We start from the raw sequence: 16,892 nt of genomic DNA on the forward strand, positions 1-16,892 counted from the left end.
TGTAGATTTGAAGAGGCAATGCCCACATTGTAAGCCAATCAAGGCTCTGGCACAGTGCTAGCAGTCTAACATTGTGAATGTGTTTACAGGAGGAAAGAGCAGCGGTGTAACCTCAGTAGTGTGCTGCAGATCTTTCATTATTCAATGAAGGGGGGGGGGTGACTGAACAGCATGACAAAGCTTTAGGAAGGTAAGGCAGTTATTAATTTGTATTTAGCAGTTTATTTGGAGTTCAGTTTTAAAGTGTCATATTATATATCATTAAATGAATAAAACTAGTACTAGAACAATACTAGTTTACCCTTGCAGCTTCAAAACATGAAAGCACTGCTATTTAAACCAGCAAATATCCTCAAATCATCTCTGAATTGCTGCTGTCACTGTCCTTCCTTCTGGAGGGGGGCTACTTTTGTTCTCCATGGTCCCTGTGTCCCTTGAATGTATTTTTAGCCCTGGTTCACACCTAGGCGTATTGCATATGCGCGGTTGTCGCGCGTTTTTTTTACCGCGAATCACGGTAAAATAAATAGCTCGACAAACGTGCGTTTCCGAGGGCTACTTGGCTGTATCCCAATGGAAACGTGCAACAAAAAGGGCCCAAAGTAGTACATGTACCTTTTCAGGCGTGGGCTGTTTTGTAGCGCGTTAGGGACGGGCTGAAATACGCCAAGATGTGAACCAGACCCATTGAATACAATGGGTTTAGATGTTTGAGCGTTTTGTAGAGCGTTCGTTGAGCGTAGAACGCGCTACAAAGCGTTCAGGTGTGAACGAGGGCTCAAGGTTTAACTCCTGAGTTTAGTGCCACTTAGTGCCTCTTTAGACGCGGTGAACCTTCAAAGTAAAGCACTGATGATGTTTCTGCCCCGATCCAGCCTTCTGTACCTGCCACATGTAAATGTTTTCTTTATTAGTTTATTGAACACAATTTTATCTCATTTGTATCTCATCTGCAGCTACCTAACTGCCTCGGACATTACAAAGGCAAACGATGGCAAATGATGGTGTCACACCTCCTGGATGGATTCCCCATAATGTAGAACAAATAAATATTAATGGGAGTCCAGCTGTGAGAGCATGACTCCATTATTAAAGGAATGTAAAAGAACATGATTTAGGTGATCTCATTAGTCTGGATGAAAGAACTCTGAGAAAATAAAAGACTTACCCTTGTGCTCGTTTTGTCTAGGGGGCAACATAAAGCAGTTTTACTCACCTGATCCTCGGTCCTCACCTCTCTCCTCTGGCTATCCCTATAGTCCTATGGACTGTCCCACAGCGTCCTCACATCTAATGCAGGTCAATGGACCTGTATTAGATGTGATGACATTAGCGGGCCTTAGACCACCAGAGCACAGGGTAGAAGAAGCTGTGGGGACTGGTTTCCCGGAGGGACGGAGGATCAGGTAAGTAAATCTGCTTCGTGCCCCTAGGCAAAAGGAGAACTTAACCCTTGCAGAGCGAGGGGAGCCCCATGAAAGGGTAAATTTTTGAATTTCCTGGAGTTCTTCTTTATTTAAAAAAAAAATCTAGGAATATCTAGGTATATTTTGTAATGATAAATGTACAAGGAAGCGGACATTGTTTTGCTTCGCTGGTCTTTCTCACAATGCCTATAAAATCTAAATAAGTTGGATGATTCAATAAAAACAATGCTCTCTCTGTGTGACTGATAGCTTATCATGTATCAAAGTATGAGTCTGGGCAAAGAAAAGAAAACTAAGAACAAAAATGAATTACATGTTTGCAATATACGAACATTTCTTGATGTTTTGTCTCTATAGAAATATCTAACCTACTCTGCTGCACTGCAATTCCAAGCAATGTTGTCGGCCATGCCGGTGTTCTCCTCTGTTGGACTACAGAACACCTCCTCTGCTAATCACCCTAACACAAGGGACAGATGTTCTTTTGTCCAGCAGGGCAAAAAACAGGTAAAGGAACAACTTAGGCTCCATTCACATTTTTTTATTTAATCACATGGACTGTTTATTAGATACGAGTGCATAAGTGTTTATCCCCACCCTGCTATTTTAGTAGGGTTGGTGTTAGTTCACAACTAGCTATGACTAAGGCCGAGTAAGGAAGAAACACGTCAGTGGTTGTGCTTTGTATAGATGCATGTGGAATAAAGTTTGAATTTCTTTGGAAGACCATCGTGTGCTGGTTCCACAGTTTTTGAGCCTATTACTCCGGAAGAGAATCATCCGTGCACTGAATGTGGATTGCGGGGACGCATGATAGGGGTGAGATGTGCGCTTCTTGTTTTCAGTTTCCATTCACATGGGGTGGTCTGGCTTTCCTGTTGCAAGAATCTACGAATTTTGTATTACAATTAGGGTTGCACAGATACCAAGTACAGTACTCGGTACAAGTACGAGTACATGTACCGATACGTTTGAGCTCCAAGACTACAATAGAGAAAATTTCAAAAATTAGGAGGCAGCTGCCATTTGTAAGGAGCACACGGAGCTCCTGGGATTTGTACATCTCTGTTTTAATGTACGATTTTGTTGTTATAAATATAAATAAAGGCACAGATACAAGTTTTACGAGTACGAGTACTGGTACTTGCCGAGTACTTACAAGTACGAGTACTGATACATTTTTATTTATTGTCAAGTGACATTTTTTCTAATACAATACAGACTAATGATTTCAGGACAGTGGTGGAGTGTCAGAGCCCGGTCCCAGCTGCGACCACTGCAACCCTGGTAGTTCTCATTAAAATGCCAAGTATCTGCACTGGTACTCGAAAAGCATCTGTGCATCCCTAATTACAATACCATGCCACGACTTCATGCCAATCGATTGGCATACGGTTGCAGCACCGTCACATTGACTGCAATGGCTGAGGTTGGCAAGCGGCACTGTCTGCCAAACGCGACATGGTGTATAAAATTTACAACAGCTGCAAAGCATTGCAGACACGGCCTGTGTACAAACCTGAGTGAATGCCATGAATTTTAGGCGGATGCTCCGGGGGCAGAAAAACCCTGGATCAACCACCTGTTTTTACAGCTTCTTTGCCTCCCGTGTGAACGAGAGCGTAGCGAACACATATTACTGCAGGAAATTTTCGGCATCTCGGATAAATACATTGGTGTCACAGGAGAGCTTCTTTTGCCAATTCATGCTGCCTGTTGCCCTGACAGACCAGAAGATCCTCTCCCAAATAATGCTGCATGTGTGAAAGTATCTGCCACTGACAATAATGTAAGATGCAAAACGAATGATTATCCACGCTATAGTGCTCTACCCCAAACTCCTCAATAACACCCTATTGACAGCTGCAGAGATAGAGAGAAGCTATATAAACTTCTCCCACAATATATTAAAACAAAAAACACTGCGCTATCTCTAATATTATAAAACTCTAAGTGCATATACTTAGTGACAATTATACAAAATGTCCACTCCAACTTATATATAGTCCATATGAAAATATTCCCAAAATTGATATGATCAAAAATAAATGTGATGAAATCCTTGTGTTTACTTTCTTTGCATCAGTGAGTCAAATAATCATTGCATATACAGTTCCACAATCACTCGTGACTTCTGTGCTTCAATTCCTCGTCAATTAATCACCAGTGATCCACCTTCAGTGCACAAACACTAGCACACGTTTTGGTTATTCTACAACATTTACAGTTCTTACAAGGGTAGAATCCCACCCCTCCAAAATAGCTCTTAGTCTTTGGTGGTGGGTCTACTACATTGTGTACCAGCCTATCTTTAAGGCCCCGTTCACATATAGCGACATACCTTTTGCAGCGGATCCGCACGGCCGGGATAGCGCGACTTTCGGGGCGACGTTCCAGCGACGATCCAGCGACGGTAGCGCGACCTTCCCCGTCGGGCTCCATAGAAAAAAAGTTAAAATCGCGCAAAATCCGCCGAAAAAAGGGTCCGGTAGAAGCGACTTGCGACCGCGACGAGCGACATGGAGTTAAGACAGCTCCATTGAATAACATTGGCCGGCGACTTCTCGCGATATCGCGCGGCAAAAATGCGCGATATCGCGGCGGAAATCGCGCGACAATTCGCTATATGTGAACGGGGCCTAAGGGAGGGTGCTTTTCTGTATATAACTTGCAGTTTCTTTAAAATTAAAGGGCCAATTATCCTATCCATCTTTAAAATTCCCCAATGTTTCTTGATAATTTTCTCAGTCTCTGTATTGAGCGGTATAATTAGTTATAAAGGACTGCAATGATTATTTGACTCACTGATGCAAAGAAAGCGTACACAAGGATTTCATCACATTTATTTTTGATCATATCAATTTTGGGAATATTTTCATATGGACTATATATAAGTTGGAGTGGACATTTTGTATAATTGTCACTAAGTTTATGCACTTAGAGTTTTATAATATTAGAGATAGCGCAGTGTTTTTTGTTTAAAATAATGTAAGATGATGCAGAAAGTATCAGCAAAAGATTTTTTTATGATTATTACCAATTTAACTATTTCCCAATGGAGTAGCAGGTGAGCTTTCACATGGGCTGTACCCATATATGCGTCCAACCTGACGGCTGTTTTGTGCAGAGAGTACGCTCACGCACACATTCTCAGCACAGGGTCCTGAACTGTCACCAAAAGCTCCCAGCCACCGTTAATGATCGGGAGCTGTTGGGAAGGGCTCCCAATCAAATGGATGCTATGATAGCCAATCCCAACAATCACATGATCAGGAAGCCTGCCTTTGCCTCCCACCGTTTAGAACCCCATAAAGGGCAGGTTGGAGTGGGAGCCAAGGTGTTTAAAAAAATGGCTTCTGGTGCACTACAATCACATCACCTATAATAAGCCATCAGAAAAAAGTCAGTTTTTTAAAGTACATGCACACCATAACTGGATGACATTTGGTTTGCTAAAGCACTGTGTAGCATTAACAATTGCCATGTCTGTTTTAAAAATGGCTCTTTTCATCTTTTTTTCATTCTTCTTTGTATCTCAGTGTGGCTGATCTCCTCCAGCGTCTTTGCAGACACTTCATGTCTACTTGCATTCACACTAGCCATAGCTGCATTCCTTTTGCTCTGGGAGCATTTCCCGATGATAACAGCTATGGAACATAACTGCACAATTTCTTATATTCTTCACTGAAAACACATGTGACAGGGTGACAACACAATTAGCAGAAAGAGACAAAGTGTTGTCACCTGATAACAGAAAGGGCCTGAACAAAGAACATAATGGATCACCATCAGGCATTACTTTTATTAAAGCTGCAGATTTAAACTGAGAACTCTTGGAGCATGCTATCTTCTACAGTCTGGTTCAGTTGTCTTATGGCCTCCTGTTTCCATTAGAACTGTTAAGCTAGCCATACACAGCTCGATTTTCTCTCATTTAGCTAAGTGTTTAGCTTATTCTTAGTTTACCAGTCCTATGTATTCTAACCTTTGGCCATCTGATGCTTGTTAACCCTTAGTGTTCCCAGTAAGCATGGTTTCCTGTTGCTTGTCAGTGCCCTGTTCAGCTTTCTCGTAATCTTGGTTCTGGCACCATTGCCTGTCACCGGTACAGGTAGAGGTCTGACGACCACTAAGTCTTGGGGGCAACTGAGTAATTTGAATGTATGTAGTTTGATTAAAAAGAGGCTGCAATAAGCATAAGAGCTAATAGAGTCTCATTGTCTGTGATCCATGGATGGCTATCAGGCGCTACTGGTCCCTTATGTGACATTTCTTGTCTTTGTCAGTGACTAATGTACTGATGTTGACCCTGGCACAGCAGATCGTCATCTTCTACCTTGATAAGGTTGTGTTCTGCTCTGGTTTTGTTCTCGACCTGACAGTGCACTATGAGATGTTAGATAGATAGATAGATAGATAGATAGATAGATAGATAGATAGATAGATAGATAGATAGATAGATAAATCAGCTTTCAGTAATGCTAGTTCCAACGCTAATCCAAGTGTGCCACCACCTATGGCAATCCCCAGCCCTACAAACACCTTCCTGCCCTTGCCTTAAAACAAAAAGAGCAACCAGTGCAGCGGCTAAAAAGATTATAGATTCATGGCGTGTGTCAGTTGTAATAATGGTAGTTTGCAGACCCTATTAATGTTCGTCTCTTCCGGGCAGCCCCCGTCCCTCTACATCCCTTCTCTATTAACACAACCGATTTGTACATGAAATGCTACCAGACCATTTTTCTGCACCCTTCGCTGGTGTTTACAGTGACCTTTCAAAGTTTAAAAACCTCCAGGGTCTGTTAGTCATTTTATTCATCATGTAAGTTGACAATGAAGAATGACTCAGAATGCCCCGTATTACTGCGCCAAGTTAAGAAGCCTTTGTAGGAAACAAATGAGAAGAAGGGGCGAGAGCTCTAGACACACAAATGTAATCTGTGTCTATGAGAAAAAAAAATTCAATAACAACAAAATTTGTACGTGTATTTTCAGAGAGTATATTAATATGGATCTAAAGCCAAAACATTTTTAGTGGCAGTGAGGCATTAGAATATCTGTCAGGTTTATATTAGTGTCTGTGTACATATTAGCGAAATTCACTCTCTCCATTTGTCTTGGTGACCGCTGTCATTGGGAAATTGCAGAACAGGAACACCAGAACAAAAATAGAGGGGAGATTTTCAAAAGAGGATACTTGTTTTGGGTGACATCTGTCTGAGATGGGATTTCCCTCCCAATAGAATGATTTAGTCTTGCTTCTCTTTTCTACTGTGTTCAAATATGAAAAAAAAGGTTTCAGCCATAGAACAGACTGTGGTAACTGTGCTACATCTGTGCTATACAGATAATATATTCATCACCACCTGCAATCATTTGTACAAGTGAGAGTTAAGCATTATCTCCAACTTAAATGAAATGAAACGTGGTGAGAAACATGAATAGTCATCCCTGCCGACCTTGCCTTCTGAAAATGCTAATTGGCAGTTTAGTAGCTTAAAGGTGAGCACAGGTTCTCTTTAGGAATGGGTACTATGAAAGTGAAAAAGTGCTTTACCCATGCAAAGCAAATCAGCAGGGTTACTTTATTACCCCCTACCCCAGCACCGCATACTTAATGACAAAGGAAGGTTCACCCTATCACTATACAACATTTTTTTTAAGCAAACCACATCTGCAAAAGGAACACTGACCACCAAACTCCACTACAATACTGAGAAATTTTCATGTAAAATTTCACACGGAACCCAACAATTCTGGCAGTGTGGATCCCCTAAAGCTCTAACAAGTCTCTCCCTCTGACTTTCACCCATTACAGATAACAGAAGTACCAGAGAAGTCAGCATGAGGAACGAGTGGGAGCTGTGGGGTACCCAGGAGATCAACAGTCAAGCTATCCATACATGGCTAGATTTTCTCCCATTCAGCCTGAGGGCTGTAAGAGACAAAATCAATCAGTAACCCCATCAACACTAAACAGCGTGGATGGAAAAATCTCCACTGCCGACTATTGTATTTAAAAGCCGCAGCACCCATATCTGCCTTAATGCCCGATCAGTGACTGCATTTGATTGCAGGGCCAGCCACAGCTCGGATTTCAGGATATGTCTAAAATTTGCACCATCTATGGCCAGCATATCCAAAGTATTGGTTTCTCTGCAGATTTCGCATAAAGATTTCTCCGCATTGGAGCAGGTAGCAGGAATTAAAGTGCTACTAAACTCAGGAATTAAATCTTAAAAGTGCATACAAGTACCTTAACTATAAATAAAACTGTGTGTTATTTGTGTATCACTGGGCTGTAGATCCTCAAATCATCTCTGAATTGGTGCTGACACTGTCCTTCCTTCTGGAGGGTGGCTACTTTTGTTCCCCATGGTCTGTGTGTGTGTTGTAAAGTAGCCACCGCTCCAAGCTCATTCCTGTGATAGACTAAAATCTCAATACAAATTAGTAAACTAATAGCGAGTCCCCAGAATGTCATTTTGGTCCAATGAGTTGAAAAGTTTGCATCACTGCCCTGGAATAGTATACACAGAAAGTATGCAGAGCAGGTGCTCCGGGTTAACTTTGACTTCTCTGATTTGTGTACTTGTCCCACGTCAGCATGTCAGAAAGCCCTGATGCCAAAGACAGCCAAGGAATAAGTATTTTCGAATTGTGGCCAGCAATGGTAGCCTCATAATTTCTCCTAGTACAAAGTAAAACCACATTGGAGGGGTTGCTAACTACACAGACAATGGCAAAATTGTGATTCTGCCTATAAGCTTGGCTTACCTTTTCCTCGGCATGTTTCATGATTCCCTCTGCCTCTTCGCTGGCCTCCTTTTGCTGCCGGTGCTGAGACTCCATCTGTTTTCTGGTGTCCAAGTTGCATTCTGCTGTCAAAGCTACCATCTTTCTATGATGTTCCTCTTGTATTTTCTTCTCAAGGTCGCTCCAGTGACCGCTCATGACAGAACTTATTTTCTTTTCCTCTAGTGGGTAGAGGGTCCCAGCCCCTGTCATTTCTTTCAGCAGCATTCCGGTCACATCTTTGCAGACCTGAATCCGACACACTTGTAAATATGCATCTGCCTGGGTCAGATTAGCTATCTCCAAGCTGCAGGGAGACAGAAAAAAAATATAGAGAAGTTCCAGAGTTACTAAAGATTAAAGGTGTAGCAATAAAAAGCATCAATATATCAAGTGTTAAACTAAGATGCCTATTGCAATTTGATCGGTGTTCTCCAAACTGCTTGATTTTAGGGGCTTTGCACGTGGCTCCCAACTATTTGAGATTTTATGCAAAAAAGTACCAATTATATTAGTATTCTTGACCAGTAAGAGGCACAACAGGCTAAGTGTTTGCCATTGAATGTAGAGCTTATAAGTCAGCACTCCAGAGATGCAAAAGCAAATACTCAAATGAGTATTTCATGAATGCCAGCATTTTGGGACCATGCAGGACCCCCCTTGTCATGGTAAAATAATAGCTGAGAGAACAAAGACCTTATAAAGGCACAGCAACCTATCAATATGACAGCATATAAACCGTTTGTCAGTATACCATTGCAAAGCAACCAGTGCATATATTGCTATCCAGATTTTACATGAGGCTTTGCATGTTTTTTTGTCATTTTAGGCAGAGTAAATAGCTGAAAGTTGATGAAAGTTACCCTGGTGTTTGCATTAGGGATGCACCGAAATTTCAGCCGAAAATTGCACTTTTGGCAAATTCCCGAAAGTGCCATGACGGCCGAAAATTCAGTGTATCCCTACTTCTCCAGCCCCCCGCCCGGGCACAAGTCTGTGTGCCTTAAGATGCAACGCCGGTGCCCCGCGGGGAGGAGAGAAGCTTTCAGGATGCGGAGCGGCGTGGGGCGGTGACAGCTGTCATCGTTGCAGGAGGTTGAGCTCTCCTCCTGCACCTCCCGACTCGGCCTCCTGTGTCAGGATGGAGAGCAGTGCAGGGCAGTGACAGCTGTAATCTGTCACAGGAGGCGGAGCTCTCCTCCATCATCTCCCAGATCCGCCTCCTGTGTCAGGATGGAGGGCGGTGATTGGGGGAGAGCACTGTGATCTGTCTCACAGGGGGCGGAGCTCTTCTCCCCCACTGCCCCCCTACTGTGACAGCCGATTCAGGATGGAGAGTGATATACAAACACTGAACGATCAGCTGATCGTTCAGTGTTTGTAAAGAACTGGATATAGTGTGTTTACTGTCCAGTTATGAATGAATGGGAAGTAATCTATACCACGTCCTATTCATTTATGACTGTGGACATAGTAAGTACACTATATCCACGATGTATGAATGGACAGGAACACTCAGTATACAGGATTTCTGCTCATTCATAACAGGGGCTGCAGAAAAATAAGTTTTGGCTTCACATACACTTGAAGGTACATTTTGTGAACTTCCTGACCTTACCACAGTTGCAGTGCTTTGTTGGAGAACATTTGCAGCTTCACTTACTGGTTTCATTTGTTGCCTGGTATTGCTCTTGAATATTATGTGGTAAATTAGCACAGCCTTTCTCAAGACAGCCTCTCTTTGTCTTCTGGCTTCCACAGGGGAGCCGTGAACCTTTTACACAGTGGCATGCATTTCTATGGTTTTCTGCGGGTTTCCCCCTTAAAATCCAGACTTCTATTTGAATAAGGGTCTGGTGTGGATTTTGAAAGGGTAACATGTTGCTTTTTACATTCGGTTCTTGGGTGCCTCAAGATTTTGCATACTTTTACAGGGTACCATGACTATAAAAAGGTTGAAAATGCTGAATCACATAATTTACGAGGGGTAGTAGTAATTGCCAGAAGCCCTTTGTTATTTTGTTCTCTCGAATATCCTTACAGAAACAATGAGATAAGGAAGACTAATATTGGAAAAGTTGACTTGGAGGACCGGAGAAGAAAGCTAGAAGGGTTTGTTATTCATGTATGAAAATGTAACTAAAGAAAAATCATTTTCATCACAGAAATTCCTCTTTCCACTATGCGTGCGCAGATGCTTACAGCTGCCCAGGTCGGTGAAAAAAGTTTGGGCAGGTCCAGCAATCATGCAGAACTTGCCAAAACCTCTTTCACCAATGATTGCAGACTTGTGGTCAGCCTAAGGATTGTCATAATTGATATCCCTCCAGATACAACTTGCAGCAATAGATAAGCCCCACCTTGCTTAAACAGCCACACAATCAAAACCAGTTATAACCTTCTTCCTGATTGCATTGTAAAAAGCATGCTCCATTTTCTAATCAGAAGAGAGAACGCTCAATAATAAGCATGCAGAACATCGCATGCAACAACAAGATCAAATACATATAAACATATATCATTACTCTCTAGTTAGGTCTTACATGACGTGACTGCAAGAATCTGCTGGATTACTCGCTTTTATTGGCAAATGTAGGAGCGTAGGCATTAGAACCCATTCACACTGAGCTACATCAAAAAGCGCTGATTTAAGCTGAGCGACTTTGAGAGACATTGAGCTACAGTGCACATATTGTCGCGCTATGTAGCGCTACTTTTGCCATGGACTACGTAGCTGCTACATTGGGCTGTATCCAATCAAAAGCGGCCTTGATGTGACATAATTCCTCTTCCTGTTTCCTGCTTATGTTTCTGCGCAAAAGTGACACTTCAGTAGCCCAATGTTGCACAAAATCGCTGGTAATGAACTACACCACTGACGTCTATTGGGCCAAATCGAACGAAATACGCAGAAAAATAGGTCATGTTCAAGCGACAAGCTTGAGCTACAAGCTACAGGCGACATTGAGCCTTCAGATGTGAACAGTTCCATTGAAATGCATTGGACGAGCTACATTGAGCTTATATTTGAGCGATTTTTTAGCTGAAATCGCGCTACAAATCGCTCACTGTGAATGGGGTCTTAGAGGGTGGTTGGATGTGTTAGCACATGCTTGTAGATTAATCTTTTTATAGTCATGCACGCTTGGATCACTTTTGCAGGCGACAGGTGGATGTAATTTAATTTGAAATAGCCAATAGCAGACTGGCTATTGAAACCACCCACTCACCCATTATAGACCTATTACAGAGTCTGGCCAAATTTGCTGCATGAGTGACAATCATCTCACATCCACTGGTAATTTTACTCATAAATCTCTGCCACTTTTCACAATCATTTAGCACACATAAAAGAAAATGCTTCCTGATACAAGATGGATTCTTATCTCCAGCACAATCTATCTATCTTGTCAGCAAACAGAGAACATATTAACACAAAACATGATAACGACCTCAAGAAGCCAGGCAGCTGTATGATCAGAGGACAACTATGAACAGCATGGCACGAAAGGATAATCTGATGAAGTTAGTTGCCATGCCCATCACTGTCACTCAAAATGATTCCATTTAATTCATACAACTGCTGCCTTCAGAAACATCATCTGCGAGCATTCTATCACACTGTATTCTGTTACACTAGGATGAGCACAAACAAAGCGTGCAGCAAATAAAGAGAATGGCTTAAAGTAAACTTGTCCTAAACCACTCTGCCATTAAAGAAGCAGAACTTAAACCCAAAATGGGTACCTAATAGGACCAAGGTGGAAGTGGTCTCCTAGGAATACAATAAGACTTTAGGTGGACCACTTTTTGTTACTATCTCACAGGCATCTAAAGCACAGGTTGACTTAGTAGTTTAAAGATGAGGGTCACTTTACCACAAACCTTTATTTCCCCCATAAGGTACACATGGCCATATAACTTTCAAATTATGCAGCGCCCCCAACATATAATGTGTTGAATATCATAAATCCTAAATTTAATTAAATACAAATATTCAAATAGAAGCTCTCAGGGCTGAGGCAACCATCCACCGTTTTGTTGTGCTCTTCAACAAAGGATATGTCTCCCCGTTTTATGGAAGAAAAAAGCCTATTTTTGATTTTGACACATCACATCAACTAACAATATATGGTGGTTGTCACTAATTATTTCACATACCCTGTGGGATCAATGATCCAGGGCCATTGATGACTTTTTCTTATATATAAAAAAAGATTTTGAAGGCACTGAATATTTATGTGTATGTTATATGAATATAATTTATTTAACTGAATCACTTATATATATTATATTTATTTATTAGAAACATTTATATTTGTATTTAATTAAATTTAGGATTTATGATATTCAACACATTATATGTTGGGGGCGCTGCATAATTTGAAAGTTATCTGTTTTGACCCCACGGTCGATTTTGCTGCAGCCTTCAAACTAAATTGGCACACTAGCACTTATACATTTCTCTAGGTCCAGCGCAGAATCACTTATATCTATACACATGGCCATAAATGTGTAACTTGCAAGCCAGAAATCAGCTGGTGCATGTTTGACACAAGACACTATTGTACAGGGGTCACAAGTTAGGGGAAGAAGCAAGTCATCAGCCAGTGGTTTCTTTATGCTGTGTATGTATTGTCACCTCTGTGCTAGAACTTCTTTTGAGAGACATAAGAAGGCTGCCATTGGTGACCTCTCGATCTGAAATGCTGTTTGCCCGGCTTCCTTTAAACCATTAAACTCAATTGTTTAGGGCCCTAAATACAACTGAGTCAAATGTACATAGTTTTTAGTATTTAAAGAGAATTAGGGGGGTAACTATTTTATCCCATAGTTCTCTTAAGGGTCACGGGAGGACATATACTAACGTCCTCCCATGACCCCAAGCTCAGTATATACTGAGAACACAGCAGCCGGGACGGATCCCGACAATACTGTCGAGGTCCACCCAGCTGGCTGATTGACAGCGGGCCCTGCCTGCCCCCTCCGTTCCTCCAGTGAGAGCTTGGGGAATCGGAGAGGGGGGGGGGGATCCCTGCAGCGAGAGGATCGAGAAGTGCGCGATCGACGGTATGTGTTCGCTCACTTCCCAATCAATAGAGCCGACGTGTGACAACTTCAATGTCACACGTTGGCTCTAACTATGAGGATGAGTGTAAATCACTCACCTCATAGTTCTCATTTTAGTTTTCAAATGCATGTTTCACATTGTTTTACTAGCTATATAAAAACTTTGTTCCACAAATACATATTTAAAGTGTATGAAAACCTTTACAATAATCTTCTCGAGTGGCTATAGGCAGCTTGAATTTTGGCCAACTTCTGGTCAATCGGACAAAAATCAAGGTGTGGGTGGCCCTGCAAGCACCACTTAGAGGGTGGAAAATGATTGGCTAAACAGTGACTGCATCCTATCAAATACAGCCATTGTTCCAGTATTCAGGCAGCCACAATACAACAGCTGGCACTGGAGATTCCACCATCTACGCTGTTTAGGGAGAGGGAATGGGGGAACCAATGGATTTTCTCTCATAATGTCCTTGGGTTGAACGAGAGAAATCTAGCCGTGCATGGCTAGTCTTTTTTCCTACTTTTTGATCTGAACTTTATAAGCTATGCCTAAAATAAGGCAGGCAGTGGGTAAAGGACTACTTACTAGTATTGCCTGTAGTCTCCCTGCAGCTGATCTTTCCTCAATAGTGACTTTCCATTCTATGTTCTGCACCGTGCCTCTGTGAGGAGGCAGCTATCTTAATAGAGGCAGGGATGAGTAGTTTAGCAAAGGACAATTGAGCAGAACTAGTACCACTCTGTCTGCAGAAATGTTGTGTGTTTTCAGCCCACAACAGGATTATCAGCTGAGTGTATTTCTGCCAGATGAACAGTATTTTTCACTGTCACAGATGGAAGATGCAGTGATTTATAGCATTTACCAAGTCGCTATCAACAGTCACATTGTCAGTGATGGGCCTTACATTGAGCAACCCAGCTGTTGCTCAATGTAACAGAGAAAAACTGCTTCACAGTGTTTGTATGCTTTGTAGCCAGCTGTCAAATATGATCAGAGTATCCATTTGTTGCAAGTCAGGTTCAAATCCCACCGGGTATACAGTCTGCATGAAATTTGTAGGTCTTCCCTGGGTTTCCTCCAGGAGATCCAAATTCCTCCCACAACCTAAAAACACATGGGTAGATTAACTGGCACCTCACAAAACTGGTCTTAGAATAATCGTTTTGAGTCTTTTAAAACCCGTCTCACCAAAACATTTCTAGTTATACTATTGCTTTGGTCCACAAGCCTTACAGTACATAATGCGTTCCATGTACTGCACTGATGATGACTAAATGAGAAGTAAACCCATACTTTTTTGATTTATGATCCCAGTGTAAAATAATGCTCTACTGTGCTTTGGTGATAGTTTGGTGGAAGTTTTTCTGGTTCTTTTAAAGGATATATAAAACCTAAGAACAAAAATTTACATGAACATGTTTGAAGTCCAGCCCGGGTGACAACTATGGCTCTCTCCAGAGATACAGTGGAGGGACTGAGCATAGCCACCGAGGGACAAGAAGTGTTATACACAGGATTAGCAGGTACAAGCAAGGGTAAAAAAGCATGAAAAAGTAAAGCTAATGCAGCCTCCTCATCAAAGGATTGGCAAGCTGCAATATATTACGTTTTTTTTAGAGGGCTTACATATGCTTTAAGTCCACCTCATAAAAACCTTTCTGGTTATAGACTGCCTTGTCGAGTGTGGTAGAGACATGAGATAATAACTTCCTTAACCAGTTGACATCCGCGGTGTTAAACCCCCTTCCCATCCAGGCCATTTTTCAGTATTCAGCGCTGCGGTACTTTGACTGACATTTATTCCGTCATGCAGCGCTGTACTGAAATGAATTTTATACCCTTTTTTGGGGACAGATAGAGCTTTCTTTTGGTGGTATTTATTCACCACTGGGGGTTTTTATTTTTTTACTAAATTAAGGACAAATCACCGAAATTTTTTTTTAAAAAACAGTTTCCCCCATATTAAATGATAAAACATTTATTATTACCCAATTTTTTGGTAAAATATAAAAGACGGGGTCACGTCGGGTAAAAAGACACCAAACATGTCAAGCCTTAAAATTGCGTAGAGGTTAAAGACTAACTCCTCTTTTGTTTAAAAGAAATCAATCCCCTCTGGGAGATCAGTGTACATTGCAAGGATTTTAACAAACTTTGTTGGAGATTCCGACCTGTTTATATTCTGAAGAAATAGCAGTTTGTTTCAACATATTCTTTCCAAACTGATTCCTGAAAGGGAGGGTCAGGGCACATTATATTCAGCTGGTGGACTTTCCATGTTCTAAATGAGGAAAGGTGCAGTGTCTGCATCCCTTTAGTAGTAATTACACTTAGGGAGTATCTCACTATAAAGGAAATGCCTATTGCAGGGAATGCAGAAAATGTTACTGGCAGTGCAGCATTCTGGGAAAATCAGTTAGCCAAGCACAGGAAGTGTAGGAAGTGACATTTCTGGGGGCGTTCAGTATACCAACTGTGTAAAGAATGCCTCCAGACTGTCATATTGTATTGAAAATTACAGCAGCTACAGTTTCAATTTTTTAATAACATTGAATTACAAAATGGCTTGAATAGCCTTTAAACATACTATATTCTTTCTTTACGATTTTTCAAATTGTTTGCTTTAAAGTGGAGTTTCCCTTATATGGGGTGATGTACTGTAAACAGCTTTACGTTATCTGTGAATGTGCAATATGCCAATGCTATAAAAATACAGGAATTATGCAATTCACAAATCGAGCAATCAGGAGGAACAAATTAAGCAATTGTCTGCAGGCTGCAAGGCTCGTAAATGTGTATTCAAAAGGATCACGATGCACAGCGAAATTAAGTGATTCACCTGATTTGCAGCAACTTGTAAACCGATTCAACTTGCCTCTAAAAATAAATAGGGGAAATCCAGCCTGGAATCAACAATACCACCCCCTCACCCCTCATTAAGGGTTAAATGGAAAAAAGAAGCAGAATACATGACATGGTAACTAAACATTCATGAACGCCTATTACTTTTTACCTACAAGACATAATCCATCCTCCGTCTCGGAGGACACTGGAGGGAATGCGGCTTCGCAGGTGCATCTGCGCCAGCTGGGAAGGAATCTACACAAAGCCATTTGTAGCTTTTAAAAAAGGTATGCAAAGCAGGTGTCCTGTGCGGATCTGCACAAAAGTCAGGTTGTCAGCTTTCGGAAAATTAATTTTCCCGACAGCCGCTTTTATTTGGGGAGCTGAGATTCTACTATTGATGAATGCATCAACGAAAAAAAGCTTGCCCCACGAGGGCTAATTATATTTGTTAAATCTGGATTCTTTGTTGATTTTTGCAGATGCAAGGCAAAATACAGGAAGGGGGGGGGGGGGGGGGGGTTGACACCCCCCCCCCAGAGTGTCCTGGCTGTGGCTAGCGAGGGGAGGGCAGAGGGGGTCACGTACTTAGGGTTGCCACCTTTTCTTCAAGCGAAACCCGAACACTCCAGCGACACGCGGACATATTTTTTTGGGAGAATGAGTTGTAGCTTATTCATATGTAAAAGGCACCATGCATTAATATGTAAATATCACAGTTGAAACTATTTTTAGTGGGGGGCCAGTAGCCCCTA

At 41.7% G+C, this 16,892-nt stretch overlaps 1 protein-coding gene across 1 annotated transcript in view; it reads right to left on the bottom strand.

Annotated features, from left to right (window-relative positions):
- Positions 1 to 16,892, bottom strand: part of EVC2 (EvC ciliary complex subunit 2) — a 93,729-nt gene that overhangs the window by 62,343 nt on the left and 14,494 nt on the right. The window contains exon 7 of the mRNA XM_018567821.1: positions 8,205 to 8,533. Coding sequence (XP_018423323.1) covers positions 8,205 to 8,533 — 329 coding nt within the window. The remainder of the gene's footprint in view (positions 1 to 8,204; positions 8,534 to 16,892) is intronic.

This window comes from Nanorana parkeri, unplaced genomic scaffold, assembly GCF_000935625.1.
Source record: "Nanorana parkeri isolate BGI_ZX_2015 unplaced genomic scaffold, ASM93562v1 scaffold1099, whole genome shotgun sequence".
NCBI lineage: Eukaryota > Metazoa > Chordata > Amphibia > Anura > Dicroglossidae > Nanorana > Nanorana parkeri.